The sequence below is a fragment of the Sinocyclocheilus grahami genome, unplaced genomic scaffold, assembly GCF_001515645.1.
Source record: "Sinocyclocheilus grahami isolate Dianchi unplaced genomic scaffold, SAMN03320097.WGS_v1.1 scaffold544.1, whole genome shotgun sequence".
NCBI classification, from domain to species: domain Eukaryota; kingdom Metazoa; phylum Chordata; class Actinopteri; order Cypriniformes; family Cyprinidae; genus Sinocyclocheilus; species Sinocyclocheilus grahami.
The window spans coordinates 184,701-206,866 of record NW_015505723.1 but is presented as its reverse complement, the minus strand read 5'-3'; the positions used below and the strand labels follow the sequence as shown (position 1 = coordinate 206,866).

General features: G+C 36.5%; 2 protein-coding genes across 2 annotated transcripts; one reads left to right on the top strand and one right to left on the bottom strand.

The window, feature by feature from the left end:
* The first annotated feature begins 1,222 nt into the window (after positions 1-1,222).
* Positions 1,223-8,187, top strand: LOC107555760 (macoilin). The gene is made up of 10 exons (XM_016238655.1): positions 1,223-1,360; positions 1,547-1,673; positions 1,877-2,000; positions 2,122-2,291; positions 2,765-3,194; positions 3,304-3,462; positions 4,680-4,850; positions 5,066-5,192; positions 6,891-7,065; positions 7,243-8,187. The coding sequence occupies exons 1-10, from the start codon at positions 1,241-1,243 to the stop codon at positions 7,428-7,430; spliced, it is 1,791 nt and encodes a 596-aa protein (XP_016094141.1). The 5' UTR covers positions 1,223-1,240; the 3' UTR covers positions 7,431-8,187.
* A 1,148-nt stretch (positions 8,188-9,335) lies between these two features.
* On the bottom strand, positions 9,336-22,071 carry nrbp1 (nuclear receptor binding protein 1). The gene is made up of 18 exons (XM_016238656.1): positions 21,413-22,071; positions 20,312-20,635; positions 20,101-20,223; positions 18,425-18,526; positions 18,259-18,348; positions 17,396-17,436; positions 17,066-17,160; positions 16,897-16,980; positions 16,733-16,791; positions 16,554-16,652; positions 15,378-15,510; positions 15,177-15,264; positions 15,031-15,081; positions 14,736-14,871; positions 14,460-14,513; positions 14,309-14,372; positions 12,067-12,122; positions 9,336-10,292 (listed from the first exon to the last, which is right to left on the bottom strand). Exons 2-18 carry the CDS (start codon positions 20,546-20,548, stop codon positions 10,197-10,199), a joined length of 1,608 nt encoding a protein of 535 aa, XP_016094142.1. The 5' UTR covers positions 20,549-20,635; positions 21,413-22,071; the 3' UTR covers positions 9,336-10,196.
* Between the last annotated feature and the right edge of the window lie 95 nt (positions 22,072-22,166).

The following is a 22,166-nucleotide window of genomic DNA, read 5'->3' as shown; positions in this document are numbered from 1 at the left end:
GAAAATAAGGTGCCATTTCCTCTTTAAGAAGACCATCATGTGGAAGTAAGAGGAAGCGTTATTGTGTGTCAGACCTATAGCTTTGTAGTGCTACATCCAGTTTATTTTATTACCTACCAATACAGCTATGATATAGATCTATCTCTCTGTCTGTCAGTCTATATATCTGTCTGTCAGTCTATCTATCTAATATATGTTTGTCTATCTATCTGTCTGTCTGTCTATCTATCTAATTTATGTTTGTGTCTATCTATCTGTCTGTCTGTCTATCTATCTAATATATGTTTGCGTCTATCTATCTGTCTGTCTGTCTGTCTGTCTATCTAATATATGTTTGTGTCTATCTATCTATCTATCTATCTAGCTATCTGTCTGTCTGTCTGTCTACCTATCTAATATATGTTTGTATCTATCTATCTATCTATCTATCTATCTATCTATCTAATATATATGTATGTCTGTCTATCTATCTATCTATCTATCTATAATCTATCTATCTAATATATGTTTGTGTCTATCTATCTATCCGTCTCTCTGTCTGTGTGAGCCTAATCAAAGTAATACAAATAAGAGAGCTGCAGCTGTTTATTATTAAAAATTGTCAGTTCACTTTGATTTGGGCAGCCTCATAACAACCGTTTGAAATTCATAGTTTGTATCTATCTATCTATCTATGTATCTATCTAATATATATGTCTGTCTGTCTATCTATCTATCTATCTATCTATAATCTATCTATCTAATATATGTTTGTGTCTTTCTATCTATCTATCTATCTGTCTGTCTGTCTGTCTGTCTATCTATCTATCTGTCATCTATCTAATATATGTTTGTGTCTATCTATCTATCCGTCTCTCTGTCTGTGTGAGCCTAATCAAAGTAATACAAATAAGAGAGCTGCAGCTGTTTATTATTAAAAATTGTCAGTTCACTTTGATTTGGGCAGCCTCATAACAACCGTTTGAAATTCATTAAAAAAAAAAAAAAAAAAGTATAAACACAGAGGACGCGCGTTTTGTAGTTGTATAAGGACTTATGTTTTGACCGTCTGTTTTGACTTTAGAAAGATGCATTTTAATTTTTTTATATAGTTATCATAGTTTTATATTCTTCTTCTTACTTAATTAAAAATAATTCACATAATTGTATCTGTGACATTGATGGCATTTTCTTTCAAAACAATCTAATGGTAAGTCATTTGAAATGTCCTGTTTTCAGTGCGTACTCTGTTCTGAAGTTCATGATCGTCTGGATGCTGGTGCTGTTAGCTGACTTTGTTCTGGAGTTCAGACTGGAATACCTGTGGCCATGTTGGCTCTTTCTAGGGACCGTCTACACCACATTTCACTGTCATGGACTGGTAGGCAATTTTCTGCTCTGCACACTCAGCTGTATTGTTTGCTTTTAAAATAATAACAAAACTGAATGAATTTTCTTGCTCCGTTTTCTTTTTCATTATGTTGTGTTCCTGAATTTTTTTTTTCATTTCATATTTACAAAGAAAAAATAGATATTAAACCAACAAACCTTTGCTTTTCTATTACAGGCCATCTGTGTTGTTTTCGTGTGTGCAGCAGTTACCCTGGACTTATTCTGTTTCATTTTTGTACCCTTACACTGGCTGTTTTTTGCAGCCAGCACATATGTCTTACTCAACTATATGTGGCATACAGGTGAGCCCTAAACGCTTTTAATCAGGTTGCCATTTAATTAACACTTACAGAGCCACTGTGCCCTTGGAAGTACTATGGATATAAACAATATATACATTCATTTACATTAGGGATGCACGATATATCGGCCACCATATCGGTATCGGGCAAAATTTTCATATCGGTGCATCCCTAATTTACATATATACATAATTTATTTGCAGAAAAGGGAATCTGTATGTCAACTGTGACATTATGGATACTCTTAGTGTATATGGAGGCCTCTCTACGGTTGCGGGACCTGAAAAGCCCTCATGCAAATCTGTCCCATCTATTTGCTGCACACTGGTAGGTTCTGATTGGCAATTTATTTTAGAGCTGAATGTGATATGGAGTTTTAAATGAACACTAATTTTACCAGCTGTGTTTCATACTGTAATTTAACACAAGCTATTATTATTTCTTCCAGCATTGGTTATCCGCTAGTGTATATGGGATTTGATGTAACATGCTACTTCTCCAGTGTGTTTAAGCTGCGCACTCAGAAATCAGTTCAGAGTGAGAATGACCTCCACATGGATGTCCTGCAACAATCCCTACCTCCTTACATGCACCTGTACCCAAAATTGTGGATGGAAGGTATGTATAATTTCTTTTAAAGTACCATGTAATATGTAGCTATCTTTTTAAAAAGTTAAATAGTTTAAAGGGATAGTTCACACACAAAAAAAAATTCTGTCATTAATAACTCACCCTCACATCGTTCCAAACCCGTAAGACCTTCGTTCATCTTCAGAACACAAATTAAGATTTTTTTGATGATATGCAAGAGCTTTCTGACCCTGCATAGACAGCAACACAACTGACATGTTCAAGGCCTAGAAAGGTAGTAAGGACATCATTAAAATAGTCCATGTGTTCAACCATAATGTTATGAAGGTACGAGAATGCTTTTTGTGTGCAAGGAAAACAAAAATAACAACTTTATTCAACAATTTCATCTCATCCGTGTCAGTCTTCGACGCGCGTTCTTATAAAATGCATTAAAAAATAAATAAAAATAACGTGATGAAGTTCAAAAATGTAAAATTGTGACAAATGTCTTTGTACAGATCCCAAATATAGGGTGGCCAAATCTAGGCCGACGCAATACCAGTGTCCATCCGATTCCATCACCTCAGAGGACAAACAAAACATGGAAGACTGCCTTCAAATCCACAGACTTCCTGCAAGACCCGAAAGAGACACAAATCCACAAACTCCAGGACCCAAGCACCGTGGAGGTGAACTTCATTTGGACTCTACGTCCATGCTAGAAATGACTGAAAGCCTACCTCAGGAGGATCAGAGCAGCAAAGCTCAAAGACCCTCCAAGAGCTCCTTGCCTAAAGTGCATCGAGGTTCAGTGAATATCCCTAACAGCAAAGGGGAGAAGAGGCAGAAAGCCCCCAAAGCCATCAACACAATAGGGGACTCTGCTGAAAAGTGCTCGTCAAACATCTCCCCAAGTCCTCCGAACCCACATGCTGAGCAGATGCTGAAGTATGTTTTATGTTATTTCATTTCAATATGCACTGATTGTAATGGACTGTGGAAGATGGTTAATGAATTTTCGAGTACAGTTACACTGTGATCTCCATCTGCTCCACAGGCTGGAACAAGAAATGAGGAAGCTGAAGGGAGAGCTGCAGGCGAGCAGACAGAGCGAGCAAGAGCTGCGCAGTCACATTTGTAATCTGACCAACAGTGAACACAGTCTACGCCCTGAAGTCTCTCTGCTCAGACATGCAAATGAACTGCTGCAAAACAAGTGAGTCCACTGATCTCTTCCTGTTGGTCTTGGCATTAGTGATCTGGGTTGATGTTAGGTCACGCTGCTTGATGTTTGACTGATGTTTGCGTTTATATATCACACATATGGGTGTTTCTTACTTAACACTTTAATAGTTTTCCAGCTTTTATGTATAGACTGGATTGTTTGTCCTTTTGTCTCAGACTTTTAAACTTAAACTATGCAGATCCATCATAAAAATATGATTTATTATAATTTGAATAACTAATCTATTAAAAGCAAAAACTATTTAAATATTTGTGTAAAAATATTTATATTTAGAACTCTCCCAACATTTCCATCACAACCACTAACTTTTGTCCCATTAAAGTTTTTTCCCCCCCAAAAGTTAGAGTTCTTTGTTACAAAGAAAAACAACAAAGAATATTATGTGTGAACAGAATATTTTGTGTGGTACTTCCAATCCAGCTTATGTATATAAAAAAATAAATAAAATTAATAAAAAAATATATATACAGTATATATATATATTTTTTTTTCTTATATATATATATACAAATATATATATATATAAATAATATAAAAATATTAGAATATAGAATATTTTTTATATATACAAATAATATTTGTATATTTTATGTTTTATATTATATATATATATATATATATATATATATATATATATTATTTGTGTGTAATTATGATACATATAAAATTAGACTTTCGGCAAGGATGCATTCAATTGATCAAAAGTGACAGCAAAGGCATAATTTGACAAAAAAAAGCATTTCAAATAAATGCTGTTCTTTTGAAGTTAAACCTACAAAATTATTAGTTTTGACAAAAATATTAAGCAGCACAACTGTTTTTAACATTTATGATAATAAGAAATGTTTCTTGAGCAGCAAATCAGCATATTAGAATGATTTCTGAAGGATCATGTGACACTGAAAACTGGAGTGATGGTTGCTGAAAATTCAGCTTTCACAGGAATAAACTTTAAAATATATTAAAATAGAAAACAGTATATGTTTTTTGATCATATAAAGGCAGCCTTGCTGAGCATAAGAGACTTCTTTCAACAACATTAAAAAAATCTCTTCAACAGTATTGTGTACATTACAAATGAACGATGTGCTTTAAAGATAGCTCGTGCTTTTCTTACTGTAAGAGTAAGTGCAATTTGACCAAATCTAACGCTGTTCCTTTAAATTATGTGGTGCTCTGCTGTGCAGGATTCAGTGTCTCACAAAATCCAGACAGAAGGACAAACAAAACTGTTCCTTGCTGGAAAAGAAAATCAGAATGGAAACAGAGGCTCGAGTTGCAGTAGAAAAACAACTTGCAGAAGTCAGAGCCCAAAAATTTGATGAAGCAACGATTTTACTTCGGAGCGCATCACACAGGTAATTGTATTAATAAAGCAGTAGCGCAAGAGGCATACATATGCATACAGTATATTAATCTTGTCAATGCGATTTAGAATTTTTTAATCTGTGTCTTTGAGACTAGGTCTAAATGTCCTGCTTTTTAATTAATAATTGGCAGTAGAATTCTTAATGCAAAATAGCAATGGCAAAACTAAACCTGTAAAATGTTGTGTTTTTTCCATCCACTATAGGCAAGAACACAGTGAAACTCAAATGTTGAGGAAAAAAGCTAAAGATCTAGACTCCGAGTACAAACAACTACAGCTGGAATATCAGGAGAAAGAAAATCGAATGATAGCTCTAGAGAATGAAGTGGAGGTAACGCGTTCGTAGATCGGTTCAGTTACATACTGCATTGAATAGTTGTGCTGTGCTGGATGTTTGTGATTCGTATTTGTATGTTCTTCATGTTCTGACACATGTCAGATCTGGTAGCTTGCTGTCTGTGGTGCTCAGCCTTTGGCTCTTTTCTTTTTTTTGGTTGGGGTGGGTGAACGTTTCTGTGCCGAATGCTGATTCTGAGTTTTTTTCTTTTGTTGTCATTATTTCTTGTTCCTCGCCCAGTTTAAATGCTGTTATTGCCATCTGCTATTTAAACCATGCCAAAACAGAAACCACATCTTTCAGAAATTATTGTGCAACCTGCACATATTTGTATCATGATGAATTTAACAAGATTTTGAACAATTTTCTCTTTTATTGGAAAGAATTTAAAATTGTATTTTGTTTTGGTAATGACAGAGTAATGCAAGTATGACCCAAGGGAATTCAACTCTGCAGGACTCACAGATATTTATTAAACAAAATTTGTCCATACAAAATTTGATTATTTATTATTTTTTTAAATAGACTATTTTTTCAATAGCCATCACACATGTAAAATTTACAACAGTATATTCTCCTATAATGACTCCTTAAGTTGGAAACAAATATTTAAAACTATTTCACTTACTTTACTTATTTTTTTTTATTTTTACCTTGAAACGTCTGTTCTGGGAGTTTGGTGAGTGGGTACGAAATTCCATATGGATGGATTGCTTTACGACAGCAACAAATGTGGTGTGGGCTATTCAGAGTAATTACGACAGTCAATTCCACTCACTTAACTCTAGGGGGCTCCAAAGTAGCAAAAATACACAAAACTACATACAGTTGCTTTAAAGATGAAGTGTGTAATTTCTTTGCATCGAGTAGCAACCAAAGGAAATTGAAAAATAATAAATAATAAATCCCTGGGTACTTTATCGAATGAAAAGCAGTGTGTCAAATTAGTTGAATGCCCAAATATCCAATATTTATGAAATTGTTTGTGAAAAAAAACCTGAATAACATACTGCATTCACAAAAATTCTGAAGTGTGCAACCAGTGGACACTTTGCTATCCCATAATACCACTGGAGCTGTCAGATTCGACAAAAATGGTCAGAAAACATTCAACAGAACATACTATGTTAGTAGAATGTTCATGTGCGTACTCAAAGAATTTACTTAAACAAGTTCTTCATCATATTAAGAACATAGTCTGAAAGTAAAGTAACTGTTTAATATCACAAAAAAGGGACAGTTCACCCAAAAATTAAAATCTGTCATCATTTACTCACCCTCATGATGTTCCAAAACTATGTGACTTATTTTCTTCTGTGGAGCATAAAAATATATATATTTTGAAGAATGTTTGTGACCAAAGAGTTTCAGTTCCCATTGACTTGTATGGACAAAAATTACAATGGAAGTCAACAGGAACCGAATATGTTTGGTCACAAACATTCAGCAGAAGAAAGGAAGTCATACAGGTTTGGAACAACATGAGGGTGAGTAAATGATGACTTTTGGCTGAACTAACCCTTTAAACATTATAAGGTTGAAAGCCCAGATTTTTTTTGGAACTAGACAAATGGGATTCAAATGTTCACCTGAATCATTCATAATCACCCAAATCTTTCATATCACCTTTATTTTGTACTGTTCTGCTCTGTTCCTATCTCCTACGTGCAATATTCTCCTGCTCCTCCCCAGACCCTCCAGAGGAACAGATGCACGGAGCAGGAAGCGGACGCTTTGCTCTCAGTTCTCTCCTCCTTGCAGGACAAGGTTCAGCATCTAGAGTACAACCTGAGTGCAGAAACCCGTCTCAAGCTAGACCTCTTCTCTGCGCTCGGAGACGCACGCAGACAGCTGGAGATAGCGCAAGGTTCATCTCATTTCAAATTATGACAGTTATGCATACAAGACCTATATTGCAATTTTTTTTATTTATTTTAATCTAGGAACACACAATATATTGGTAACATATTGGCCGGTTTAAATATTTTTTCCCCCAACTTATCTTCATCAGTCTGTTTTAATTTTTTTATGTCTTTCTTTACAGTTAAAATTCTGAAACAAGACCACGAGGTCAAAGAAATGAAACAGAAGCTTGCTGAAGCGATGGCCGTGGCTCCAGGTATGTCATACATGGCCCCCAGGTCCTCTATGCCTCAGTACCTCAAGTTCTTAAACTCTGAGCGCTACATGCTGAATCCCAGAGCACTCATGTACCAGTGTCTTAAGAAATAAGACCAGCGAGGACAAATCGGACGGGGCGGCCTTTGAAGGATTGTTTTGACTCAACATTCCAAACATGAGGGCATCTCTGCTTCAAGGTTTGCCCAAAAACGTTGCCTTTTGACAATGCCAACAGCCAGCCTCGGGTGCGTCTATGGCTGTGTTTACTGATTTCAGCAGAGATACTGAGGCCGCTTATAGGTGACCTTGCTTTGAGGTTCTTTCCAGATGAAATCAAAGTTGACTGTAAATACATTGTTGACCAGCGGATGACCATCGATTGCTGAGCAAACCGCTGCAAGCTGCGTAAACGGCAAGATATCAGTTTAATAGAAAGTGTGAACTTGATGAGGAGCAGTTTATCATGAGGACAGGATATCCTGTGTTGGGTTTCAAATGAAGAGGCTCTTCTTCAGCCATGACAATAACAGGCCAATGCCTCACTTGGTCATTCTGTGCCTCATTATTCATGTGAATTCAATTTATATAGCAAGCCAATATCAAACGTAAGTCAGTATGTGAATATTCGAGTGCTTTGTACCGTTTTGTATTCTTTTTACATTACACACGTTACAACAGAAGTGACCAAAACAAAAAAAACAAAAAAAAACGAAGTTTGTAGGGTTTCATGTTTCTGAAATTGTTGCCTTTTTTATGTATCAATGGGATGTTTTTTATGAGAAGTTTATTTTTCTGGATTGACATACTTTTTTTTTCCCTAAACCAAAATGAAATAATGGTTTAATTTTGTAATTCTGCTTGTTGGTCTGCATGCCAATTTATGTAAACTGATTGTTTTGAGAAAAAAAAAAAAAGATTTTGATGTCTAATTGTGCATTTGTGCAAGGGCTGTTTTCTTCCAATAATTCTGGAAGCACTAATAAAGTCATTTTCAATGATAATATTGTATTCTTTTCCACATGACTTTCTGACACGAGACTTCAAGTTCTGTCATCATTTACTTTTTTTTTTACCAAACCTATATGAAGTCAAAGCCAATGCAGTTTAGTGTCATCCACTAACTTTACTGTATGGACAGTATTCCACAGAAAGGAAAAAAAACAAGTCACATGGGTTTAGAATGACATGAGGGTGAATAAAAAAAATGACAGAATTTATCTTTTTGGGTGAACTATTCCTTTTAATATTGTACTTAGGAGCTGAAATGAAACGGACAAAGAATGGAAGTACTCAGTATCTCATCTTTATATCAATGAATGATGCAAATTGAAAAGATTTAACAGAGTAAAAGCAGTTATGAGTTTCTGAATGTTTTGCATGATACAAACTAGGCAATTCAAAATGATTCTGAGTAATAGTTTCCTCCCGTTAGACAGATCAAACAGAGAGAGGGATTGATACAAAGCATGTTGATTCTTTCAAAACAATCACAGAATGAATCATCCATTTCAAATTCTTCTAATTTGTCACTGCTGGTCTGCATTAACAAAAGAAAGCATTGTTTGTTGTGTGCTTTTCAATGTTTCAGGCATAATTTCCACTCCGCTGTCTGATATCTGAAGCAATTTGCAATTCGAACCATTATATAATTAAAAAGAAACAAGCAACATAATTATCGATCAGAAGAAAACTAGAGTTTCTCAGTTATTAAACTGCATTTCATGCATAATTTCAAATTAGCTGCTTGTAACAGATGATGTTGATGTGCTATCGAGGTGAATATGAAATTTATTGCCATCAACATAAAACAAATCAGTGCAAACTGCTCATTTGGGCTGAAATGATGCTGCCCCAAAAAAAAAAAAACGCACCACCAGACACCCTCTGAGTTTTGATATACTGCAAACATGCCAAAAAATTGTTACAGTATACTAGCATGCAGACCAGTTGACAAAGAAAACAACACTACAAAATCTGCTCTGAAAAAAGGAATAATACAATGTGTTTGTCAGTCTATGGGTCTTCTGAACATGGATTTATTTTGTGTCTGTTGAAGGCACATTTTAACACGTCTAGTGCACTGGAGATCGTTTCTTTATACTGAAACTCATAACTGTGTCACATACAGGGAAAACAGAGAAGTCTAATCAAGTGCCCTTCGCTTCGAAACCATTCAAATGAAAACTTACAGCATACATTCACATGTAATGAAGGGGAAAAAACAGCCGCCACAATGATGAAAGTGAAACACGCTTCAAGATAGACCATACGCATATAGATAAATAATCGGTTTGCTTTTTTCAACGTTTCGAGAACCCCTTTCCTTTCACAGTCGTCGTAGATCTTGCATTGCAGACCAAAGTTAACCACAATTAACGTGTGCCTTAAAAGGTACAAAGAAAATGTCATTTGGTAATAATTTCAAAACAACACAGTAGAATAAATGAATGATTGAAAGGGTGAATAAAAGACCATGAAATATGCATGTGATGTGCCTAAAAAGACAAACAAAGATTTGCTAAGGTGCAAACCAGAAGTAACCCATCCCACACATACTGTAAGCAAAAATGTTCCAAAATACAGCTCATAATACTGATTTAAATAATAAGAGTCCTTTTTTCTTCTTTTAAAACAGAGAAGCAGACTGCTACACTGACAGAATGTACACGGGAACCATCAGCCAACAATTTTCCACCACCTAAAGCAGTGTGAAGAACAGAAGGCAGGGGTGCTTTTCTTTCTGAGGCTCAGTTCGAGGAGTTCTGATCCCTTCCTACAAAACTCACACATGATCCTCTGAGTGATGAAGCGCTAGAGTCCCGTCCCGTGCATGAAGATAAAGGATGGTGGAGAGGAGCTGGCAGATTTGACCCTCTGCTATGAGGAAACGGTTACAGGATTCAGAGAGCCGTTACGGCTGTAGTATCTAGAGAACGCCTCCTCCAGCACAGTAGTGAGACGTGGCTGGTCCCCCTTGACAGAGCCAGAAAAAAACTAGTTTAAAACAAAGTGGCACCAGTAACTGAAGGAAAAATAAAGATAAAAATTAATACCTTTTAAAATTGAAATAGAATATTTAAAAACAAAAACTAAATAAATAAACTAAAGGGATGCTGCAAAGCACATCTTGAAATCTCAGTTAGATCAAATGGAATTGGAATCCCTAGAACAGATCAAATAAATAATTGAAACAAAAGGAACGACGCCAGAGAAAGTGGCTGTAAAATAAAGCAATAAGCCCCAAGAAGCCGTGGTTTACAGTGAAATTAGAACAGCTAAGGGGCGTTGTTAGGCATGACGCGAAGCTAAACGGAACCTTCCGTTTTATAAAGCTGAATTAACTACTGTGCAGGGTCAGGTGTTAATGGCAGAGAGAGATGAAATAGGAAAAAATGCTGGAGTTAACACAGATGGTACAGCAGCATTCCTTACAAAAGTGCCAAATCTGACAGATGACAATACCAATGAGATGAACTGAGAGAATTCCTTGCTTAGAGTCAAGAAAGAGCATGAATTGCTCATTAAGACTGGAGGGAAACCCTCTTTAAATGAAGAAAACTGGCTGTGAATTGCAGAAAATTGGTGTAATGGTCCTACCAAACAAAAAGCCATGGTTGTACAGATGAAAAAGCTGTCGTATGCTAATTTGCACTAGCGTTATAGTGCCAAGCTCTACTGTGGTATTCTCTGAGAGGTCTGGCTCTGGTTTGTGCATTAACAAAGAAAGTTTTCATGTCTGTTTTTTGGGTACATCTCATCCATGGACTCTACTCTATGTGCTGTTCACTAATTAGCTCACATTGTCTCTCTTTTCTTATTCTTCCTGGAATCAGCCACAGCTGATCCAAACGTTTCCTCAAGCAACTGAATTATTGATTGGAAAAATTTTATGAATGCTGGCACTAACTAGTGATTTGTAAATTTGAACCTGGTGACATGTTTATATAAAAAATTTTTTTAAAAATCCAGAAAATTGTGTGATCTCACCAATACTGACTAAACACAGTAACCATGCCAACAATAAAACTAGGGCTGCACGATTAATCGAATGTGATTGTCATGCGCATCTTGTCAGTAAAGCCGGTTCTGTGATTAGTAGTAAATCTCCATCACCTGCTTTCAGATGGAGCAGCGTTTACTACACAGAGCTGTAGTTCACTGACAAGCTACGCAAAATCGTGTTCATAATCGCAGACGATTTAATCTGCGATTATAAAAGCTGTTTGCGTAGCTTGTCAGTGAACTACAGCTCTGTGTAGTAAATGCTGCTCCATCTGAAAGAATGTGAATATACTACATTTAATAACATATTTTTACTCCAAACTCACTTCATAACGTCAGTCGAGTGTTTGAAATAAATCCTTCTGTGAGATGATGTGGCTTCTTACACAGAATAAGACTAATATCGCAATACCAAATACCGGCACATGTCTAAGCATGAAACGGCATTCTAAAAATCATAATTCCTCGATTTATAAAGAATAAAATCATGGCAAAAATGTTAAATTACAATTAATCAACAAAATCAGAAAATTCGCTCAGCCCTATGTCCACCTTAATATTATTGTGGTCATATGAAATGGTGATACATTTTATTTTGATGAATATAAAGAAAAAAACGGAATTAATCTGAAACTGAAGTCTATTGTAACATGATGTCTTTACTGTAACTTATAAAAAGGATAATTTCTTTCAAAAAAGGATGGTAGTGTATATCAAATCTTGAGTGAAACTAACAAAATCTTACCTCACTAATGAAGCCAAGCTGGACCAATTCCACGGCCAACTCCTGTACATTCTCATCTAAAACACACAGAACACCATTCTTAAGTTTCACCAATACTCCGTTGGTGCAACAAGTCAAAATGCTGCTGGTGGAAAAGTGCCGTATGTGAACACTAGAGCCTGACCAAAATGGTTTTTTTGGGGCCAATACCGATATTAGGGAGTAAAAAAAGGCCAATACCGATATATCGGCCGATATTGTGTGAGTATATTATAGTACAGTACCAGTCAAAAGTTTGGACACTTTCCCATTCGTGAGTCCAAACATTTGACTGGTACTATATATAGAATACAGTATATACATAAACAGAATATATATACATAAACAAATTTTTTTGCAATGATCACTCAAATGTGGTGATCAAACACTTATAATGGTGACAGAGATATGTAAGGGCATTTAACAATTTAACAATAAACTTGCGATGAATAAAGTAACGGGGTGTTAGTTGTAACACACGTGGTTTGAATATTTATTTTACCATAGTAACATTTCAATTCTGGCTTAAGTAAATTTTTTATTATTCATTTAAAATGAGACAAATCTGCTATTATTTTAATCTCCAATCTGTTATTTATCAGTTCAGATAGTTTTTTAATGCTTTGATTACTAGCAGAAGACACTAACCAGTTTTAAATTCCAGTTGCGCAGATGGGGCACGTTGTAACACTGCGTTACAATGTGCTATTCTATGACATTAGCGATGTAATTTACACTATTTACTTTAATTTTAATGAGAAACAACGAGAAACAGGTGAATAAAGACTGACAGTCAATGTTTAATGTTTAGAAATTATTATTTCAAGACATGTAAAGCATTTTTGCTCGTTTGTGTGGGCCGTCCCAAGCATGGTTGCAATGTGTTCATTGTCAAACTCCGAAATCAGATTATTTTTAATGAACTTAAAAAACGCCATTATTTTATTTGAACCAAAAAAATATTATATATATATATATACATTTATTAACAAAATATTTTAGTTTGTCTTGTATATTTTTTTCATTCTCATGCACTTTAATGCCCTTTGAATGTAACGTGTACGTTCCCTTGGCACTGGAATCATGGCGGAATTTCATGTGAAGTCCACTTCGCAGGGCACTTACGGTCGAATAAGACAATGCGTGAATGCTGCCTGAACAAGAAACCTCCTTACTGAAGGGAAAGTGTTGACTGGTGTCACTATCTCGCGAACGCGCCGGTGGATCTCCACCAAATTCAGGGGATCCCTTCAGCTCGAGGAGCCCTCTCGAACGCCACCCGCCGCGCATCAGTAGCCCCCCGGGATCGCTAGATCGGTCGGTGCCGGACCGCAAATTTAACCACCCATAACTCCCGAACCCCAGGGGCTATCCACGCGGGGGTGGTCTCATTCGAAAGAGGGCCTCGAGACGTACACTCAATTCGCATTCGAGAGGGTTCCTTGAGCTGAAGAGATCCCCCAAATTTGGTGCGGATTCGCCGCGCCGTTACAGGCCGTTCAAAGTTTCAATGGTTTTCCATTGACTTAAGCTTTAAAGCGTTTCATCCAGGTCGCCAGTAGCAAACAATGGAACTGTCACCAGTTGCAAACTAAGTAATTACAACATTTCAAGCATTTTATCTGCATTATATGTTCTGTAAAAAAAAATTCCATATTGGCGGCATATTTGCCGATAACGATATATCGGCGACAGGCTCATATCGGCCGATAATATCGGCAAAACGATATATCGGTGGGGCTCTAGTGAACACAGTCACAATTCTAACCTGAACCTGATGCACTTCAGTGTATCTGCTCAACTCATGTTTTTGTATCAGAAAATGGTTTCATAATTTACAAATAAGAACAAAAACAAGAACAGAAACAAATTATGCAGGTACACAAATTTGATTGAAGGCACATGGTCATTGTAAATTGCTTGATTAACAGATTATTGCATCTGTGTTGGATTAAATCAGATGTGTATTCAGGTAGCTAGCTATAAACATGCTGACAGTTCAACTAACTCCGCAAGCTTCTTGATTCTGAGCAACTTTACTTGAAAGACAAAACCGATTGAGTTGATGCCCATTATAGCTGCGTCTCTTGCAGCTGAGAATGCAACACATACTTGTGTTTCATTCTGAAACATTTCAGAACACAACGGCATGTGAAATCAAGCTGTGTAGCTGGAAGCGTTTACACGCTTGTGTAGTGTGTTTGGGGCCTGATAAAGTACTCACTTGGTGCCAAATCACAACTCAAGTGTCGGTTCAACTTATCTTCCAGTTTTAGCAGTAAGGTCAGCTATAAAAAGAGCAGAGAGGAAATATAAACACAGAATTATCGTCTAACTTCAACGTTATTACAGCAATAAATAGGAAAAAGGCTTACATGATGTTTTGCTCCTTCCTCCACAGGCTCAATGTTGCACTGCATTTGCACGACCTTAAAGGAGAGAGATTATGTTTAAAACAAACATATGATGCTAAAAGACTGCAAATCCTGTTGACTTTGACTGTAACCACCCATCTAGGTTTGTCTGAGAGGGAAGTAGTAATACGCCACACAAAGACAGCCTGATCGACAGCGGGGGAAGGTGAGAAAACTGTGATTTATTCTTAATCATTGATAGTTGGTCACCGTCTCTTAAATCAGTCCATTTCTCACCTTCCTGGTCTCCAGCTCTGCAGGCTCAGGCGTAGGCGTTTTGACCGAGGGTGGCACGATGGGGGACTTGACAGCCTCTTGCTGAGGCTGCTGTGGGCAGGGCACGCCGAAGGCAGTCAGCGGATAGATCCCGTTCCTACATCACGAGAACCAAGAGCACATGTTGATATTATATTTGTGCTTGTTTGAACATTGTTACTGCTTTCTTAACATTTGAATCTGGCCCAACTAATTTCTTTTAAAAAAATTATAAATAATTTGTAAGATTATTAAGATTTTTTTTTTTTTAGCTCACCTCACATCTTCAAGAAACTTGTCAAGCTCCAAAGCAGGAAACTGCGAGAGTCTGATGGAAAAAGAGACAGGGTTTTTACGTGGCATGACAGCTTATTTGAAACCTAAATCTAAAATCAAGGCACAAATGAATCACAGGAGACTCACTTTAGTTGGACCTCTTTCCTTTCCATAATGACCTGGTTGGGGTCCATGTTCTTAGTCATTTCCTCTAAAGCATTTTCAGGGATCATGTCTAGAAGCCAAAAGGGAAAATGGTTTCAATGTGTTTAGCTTCATTGTATTACATTCATGAAGCCGACATGAAATGAAATGTCTGAATGATAATGAGATTAGCTCATGACTCACGCTGGTGACTGACAATACAGTGTGCAGCCAATAGTTTCAAAAGAGGCACTTCAAACAGAGCTTGATGGAAAAGCAGCTCTCTGGCTGTGGGCCTCTTACTGGGGTCCACCTCCAGACACTTCTGAATAAACTCCTAAAACACACACACACACATTACACTTTACATCCATTAGTACATACATATTAAGAATATCATTATTCTGTTGAAAAGTTGATCGGCTCTTACAGACACAGTCACCAATGGGGGTGTGTGGGAAAAAAGTTATGGTTACAATATTTAACCATAAATTCTTAAAGAGAGGAGGGAACCATTTCAGATGGTCAGGTGCTGTGTTATGCTACTACAGGTGCATAAGTTGAATTACTGAAATAAATTAACTTTTCCAAGACATTCTAATTTATTGAGATGCACCTGTATATGCATAATTCTTCATATTTCAGCTATACTGCAACACTCCGATTTACTGATGGATATTTGTGATTGTCATTTAAATTTAGTTGGATACATGCAACACACCATATTTTAGTGTGGGGGGAAACAATCTAACTGAATTACAGATTACAAATAAAATAAATAATTTGTATAAGCCTGTTGCAGATATGCATATTCAAATTCCACATGTATCTCATCTTACAGAATTATTCAATTGTGAACAAAAAAAACAAAACCAAACAAAAAAAAAACTGTACAACTTACACTACCATGCAAAGGTTTGGGTCTATAATTCAGGATAATTCAAAGGATGGATTTTAAAAAACATTACATTTATAATGTTACAAAAAAATGAATGTTTCAAATAAATATGGTTCTTCTGAACTTTTTAGTCATCAAAAATCCTGAAAAAAATATTTTATAAAAATTCCAAAGTTTTCATAAAAATATTAAGCTGCACAAGCGTTTTCAATAACGATAATAAATGTTTCTTGAGTAGCAAATAAGCATATTGGAATGATTTCTGAAGGATCATATGACAGTAAAGACTGGAGTAATGGCTGCTGAAAATTTTCAAAATAGAAATGTAGTTATTTTATATTATAATATTTCACAGTATTAAAATGTTTACCGTATTTTTAATCAAATAAATGCAGCCTTGCTCAGCATAAGAGATTGGCCCCATTTTAACAGTAGCCAATCTTTGAATGCAAATAATTTAAGTACTGACAATCTATACTCACTCTCTGCAGTGGGTCCTCCAGAGACTGGATGGCATTATTAATGGCTTCTTGTGACACATATGAGGACTCTCCATTACTTTGGATTTCCAGCACAGCCATCTAAGACAGTGGGAGAAAAACCTGAATCACTGGTTTGGTCAGACCGATACCCTGACGAATGATCAACAAACAGCACTCACCTCTAAGGCGCACATTCCAAAGGAATAGATGTCCACAGCTGTAGTGACATTGGCAACAGCTGAAGTGGATGAAGAAAAAAAAAAGCAAATTGTACAAAGCCATTTTTTACTTAACAAGTGCATTGAAACAAGACTGTAGAATGGGTTTTAAAACCTAATTTTACCTGCATACTCTGGAGCAAAGAAGTGCAAACTCTTCTGTTCCTCCCGACATGTTTTCACATGGTTATTAATGGTGTCTGGGGCCACTAGAAAAAGACACAGAAACATCAGCAACAATAATAAAATGTGTAACATTTAAACAGTCATACCCAACAGTGTGCTTCAGCCCACCTGAGCCGATTTTGATGAGTCCATTGTGCTGTATGAAAATGGTGTCACAGGTCAGGTTCCCATGGATAATGGCAGGTTCACATGAATGCAAATAGCTGAAGGAAGAACGGTGAGAAATGTGAGTGTAATAGGAGCTCTCCACGAGACTTGTAGTGGAACATCAAAACAAAAAGAAATGGATAGCTATAACAGTCACAGAAAACTTTCCAGCAACCAATGAGGAATTTGTCAACAGTTCCAATTATATCTCCACATTACTGGTAAACATCTTAGCATTTGAACAAAAAAATAAATAAATAACTAACTAGGGATAGAGAAAAGTACACACACCTTAAGGCAGATAATATCTGAGTGCACCAGCGTTTCCATGCCTAGAAGATTCCCAGAAAGAGTTATTGGCATTGACAAGACAAATAACCGTCTGATACTACAGCAGGTTTCTTCATTAATCCCATATAAATAATGCATTTAGTTTTTATGATATTTTATTTTATTTATTTATTATCCAAAGCGACTTACAAATGAGGACAATAAAAGCAGTCAAAACTAACAAAAGAACAACAATATATAAGTGCAAATGACAAGTCTCGGTTAGCCTAACGCAGTACACGTAGCAAGGTGTAATATATATATATATATATACACATACACACATATATACATACACACATACATATACACACACACGCACAAAGAAAAACAAGTAGATAGAATAGAAAAAATAGAAAGCTAGTGTTTGTTTGTTTTTTTTAATTAAAAAAAAGAAGATAAATATAGATAAAGTAGAACTAAAATAGAATAGAAAGTGCTAGAGTTAGAGGGTCAAATAAAGGTGGAACAGATGTGTTCTTAGTCATTTCTTGAAGATGGTTAAGGACTCAGCTGCTCAGATTGATTTGGGCAGGTCATTCCACCAGGAGGGAACAGTTAATGAAAATATATCATATGATATCTTATATTTGAAATTATTAAAATTGTACCAAAACTACTAGCAAATAGTACTCGCTCTCAAAAAAAAAAAAATTTACATTCAGAGTTTTAAACAAATCCGAGTTGTGTCATACGGATCAACCATTACTAACATTCAAGCAAGTAATTTAAGACAAAAGATATGTATTAGTCTGCAGTGCATTATGTTTTCACAGCTTTTTTGTCTATTTGTCTGAATAGACAGAGTAGCAATATTAGGCTACCTTCTCATTCATGGTCTTATGATTCTTCTTTGTCTTCTTTAGAAACTGCTTCAGGCTCCCAGAAGACATGTACTCTGTGATGAAAATAACCTGAAGGGGGTGACAAAAAAACGATTAAACTCCAAAAATAGGACATTTTTTATATTTTTGTTGTTGCGTTTCATACCCTGGCTCTGTTCTCCTTCACATCTGCCCAGTACTTGTGAAACTTTACTATATTCACATGTTCCAGCTGGATGAGGTTATCAAACACTGCCTTGACTTTTTCCTGAGAAATATAAGAAAATTAGATTAATTTAACCTTGCTTTATTATGCAATAACAACAAACTTATTTAAAAGATCAAGGGAAAAACTCCATTGCTTTTTATGTGTTTATGGGAAATGCAATCAGCATTGTAGAAGGCAAAGCCTGTCAAAACGCAACCTCTAAAATTACTTATTGAATTCCACAAAGAGTGTCTGCCAAGCAGAGCGGAGCGCAGCATGTGGACAGGCCAAACAGATGGCTGTCCACGACTCTATGCCAGGCATTAATGAATCGAGTTTGATTAAAAGAACTCACAGGCAATGAGTGAAGTATGCTATATTAGAAAGAGAAGAATGACCTTTTAAATATTTCAACACTTAAAAAGATAGTTACATAACCACAGAGAATGCTTTTCTTACAATACTTTTCATAAGTAGCTGAAGGCTCTGAGCAAGACTGCCGTTTCCATTAAGGCTTGGCAGCAAACAGGTCAGACCACTTTATGTAAGGAGCTTACACCCAAGAAATAAAGGTAAGTACACTCATTCTGTGAAGCAATCAAGCTGTCCTAACACTCATAGTTAAATACTCATTGGTATTGCTAATTCACGGCTTAACATGTTAGTAAGCAAGAACACAGGAAGCAGTACAGCTGAATCTGTGGCTATGTATGGAGATAATAATCACTGGTGAACTTTCACACCAGAACGCTCACGTCACGTTTAAATAAACATTCAGCAGCAAACTATCAGTTCATTCATACTGGTTACAACTAAGATCCACATGATATCAAACCTGACCCTATTTACTTTAACGCATGTTCCTTATAAACGGCAAGATTTTTTTTTTTTTTTAAAGAAACCTCACCAAGGCTGCATATTGGAACAAAAAAATACAGTAAAGAGTTTAATATTGTGAAATATTATTACAATCTAAAATAACTTTTCTATTTTAATATATTTTAAAATGCATTTTATTTCTATAATAGCAAACCTGAATTTTCAGCAGCCATTCAGTCACATGAGCCTTCAAAACACATACTAATATGCCGATTTGGTGCACAATGAAAAAATGTTCATTAGTTTTCAACCGTTGTGTTGCTTAATGTTAGTGGAAACCATGAAACTTTTTTTTAGCATTCTTTGATGAATAGAGAGTACAAAACAACAGAATTGATTTCAAACAGAAATCTTTTATAATCGTCTTTAATGTCAGTTTTGATCAATTGAATGCATCCTTGCTGAATAAAAGTATTATTATTATTTTTTTTTTTTTCATATTGACCCTAGACGATGTTATCTTCATCTGAAACAACTTTCCATCACAATGACATTGTTAAGGTGCATGCTATTGGACATTGTTAAAATAGATATGAAAGCAGGTTTTTAGCAAACATGCATTCAATCTGATTCCAATCTGGTATGTAACTGAAGCATAAAATCAAGTCACACCCCACATTTTTTCTTAATGAACATCATTGAAGTTTCAGCCGTTATTTCAGATAAAAGTCAGACTCCGTAGACTGCACAACTACCCGTCACTGCAAACCTTTGTCACAGAAACAACAAAGCAGGCACAAAATTAGTAGTTTTACCTCTTGTAGTTTGAAGTTCTTCCTTTCAGAAAACATGACCTCATTCCACACCACCTCCACACCTTCCTCTGTGTCCATGGCAAGATAAGCATTGTCGATACCTGGGACGTTGCGCTGGTTAACCTGTTGAGGAGGGGAACATTTATTTACTCATATTGCTTACATTTTGATCCATTCTTTACACAAAGCTATTGAAAGACTTGAACTGTACCTCTTCTCTCCGTTTCTGCCAGCGTCCACAGGGGCTTTCCTCCAGGATTTCAGATTCATCTTCGCTCTCCTCCTCCTCATCCTCAGTTGCAGGTAGTGCAGGCTGTGTTACTGTGGACACCGGAGGAGACACCGATGAAACCCCCTGGCCGGTAGGTGGCGAGGCTGTGGACTCAGACTTCGTGTCCATAGTGGATGCAGGGGCAGGGGTGGCGCTCTGCTTTCCTTCTTCTGACATCACTGACTGATAACTGACAGCCCTGTCCTGAACCGCCACAGAGAAGAAGACTGGCTGACTCACACCTCAAAGGCAGGAGGCAGAGAGCTGCAAAATCAGGAGTGATTCATCACAAGGAGTATAAACAGTATAAATATGTATTCAAGATCAAAACAAAATATTACGTTTAATAAATGAAATATATTGTCACAACTTTTATGATTCAGTTAACAGCTTTTTTCCTCCTTCAGTCAGTATCTCATAAAGACTGCTATCACAAAGCTAGCTTTTACAATATTTATATAATTTTTTTTTACTTTTTACTGTTTTGTTGATTTCCCTGATACTTTTCCGTGACCTGAAACTTGATGAAGGTGATTGTAAACTAAATACAGGTAAAGTGAGCCATACATTACACTTTTCAGGTTAACTGTTATATGATATCCCATGTAAAATTATGATTTTTACATGTGCCCAAATCTCAAATGAAAGTGAACCAGCAAAACATTCACTCTGAAACACTAAAAAACTTAAACTAACAACTTCAAATGTAAGAACATTTCTAAACAACATCAGAAACTGAACTGAATCACTTCAACTGTCAACTCAGTGTCAGTTTCAGTTAAAACTAGGGTAATTTTGACCTCCAAAACTGTACAAGTCTGTAACAGCTGCTGAGGCATTAACAGACTTTTGCGCTTTTGTAATGTTGACATAATTTCTCTCTCCTCATTGTCCTGTCCTCAATTCAACACAGGCCTCAGTTTATGTTCAAGCATTCAAAACATACTACGCCGACTATCCCACCTCACTGATAGGAAACAAAACACAACAAATACAACACCCTTCTCCCCAGCATATAAACTGCATTTTCGATTATCTTACTTTAGTCTATCCTGAGATGAGCGGCGTCCCCAGCTCGCCGGAAGCAGCTAGTCGGTGGAAGTTGAGGACACGGAGGAGGAAAATTTTCAGACAAGGAGAAAAAATTATAAATCCTCAAACAATATGAGTCCGTGTAGGAGTGTAGCTGTAAAGGGGAGAGTTAGTGGTCCACAGAATCTCCAAGATATGAAGTGACTGTTCAATTTCCCTTTTGCCGACTCGCGAATGAGAAGCTAGCAGCGCAGCTCCGCGGCCTCCGGAGGCTTCGCGATTATTATATCAGAGAAATAGATTTCCTTGGACGATATGATAAATGTTAAGAAAAATAATCAAAATATCAAAACTTTCCGGTCAGCAAAATCAGCTCAAACTGAAACAAATATTGCTAGCTGTCAGATTTGATGCGTTTAGTCAGATAGCCGCGGATGCTAACTTACACTCCCTGATATTCGCGTTCTTCAATGAACTCCTCACGGAACGATCTGTTTCTCCCGTAACACTTAAGTATTAGGCTACGACACGAATGGACTCAAATGAACTAAACACCGATATCCCTGAAAAAGCTACAGGTAAATGGCGACAGCTCCGAGTTTTATGGTGCGCTGTTGCTTATTCCTGTATGAACCGCTCTGTGGTTTATAAAGCGAGTGTAAAGTTGGACCAAGTTCACACAGCGCCATCTGCTGGATGACATTGACACCTGAGATCGGTAAAATAATCCATGTGACATCAGTGGTTCATCCGCAATTATACG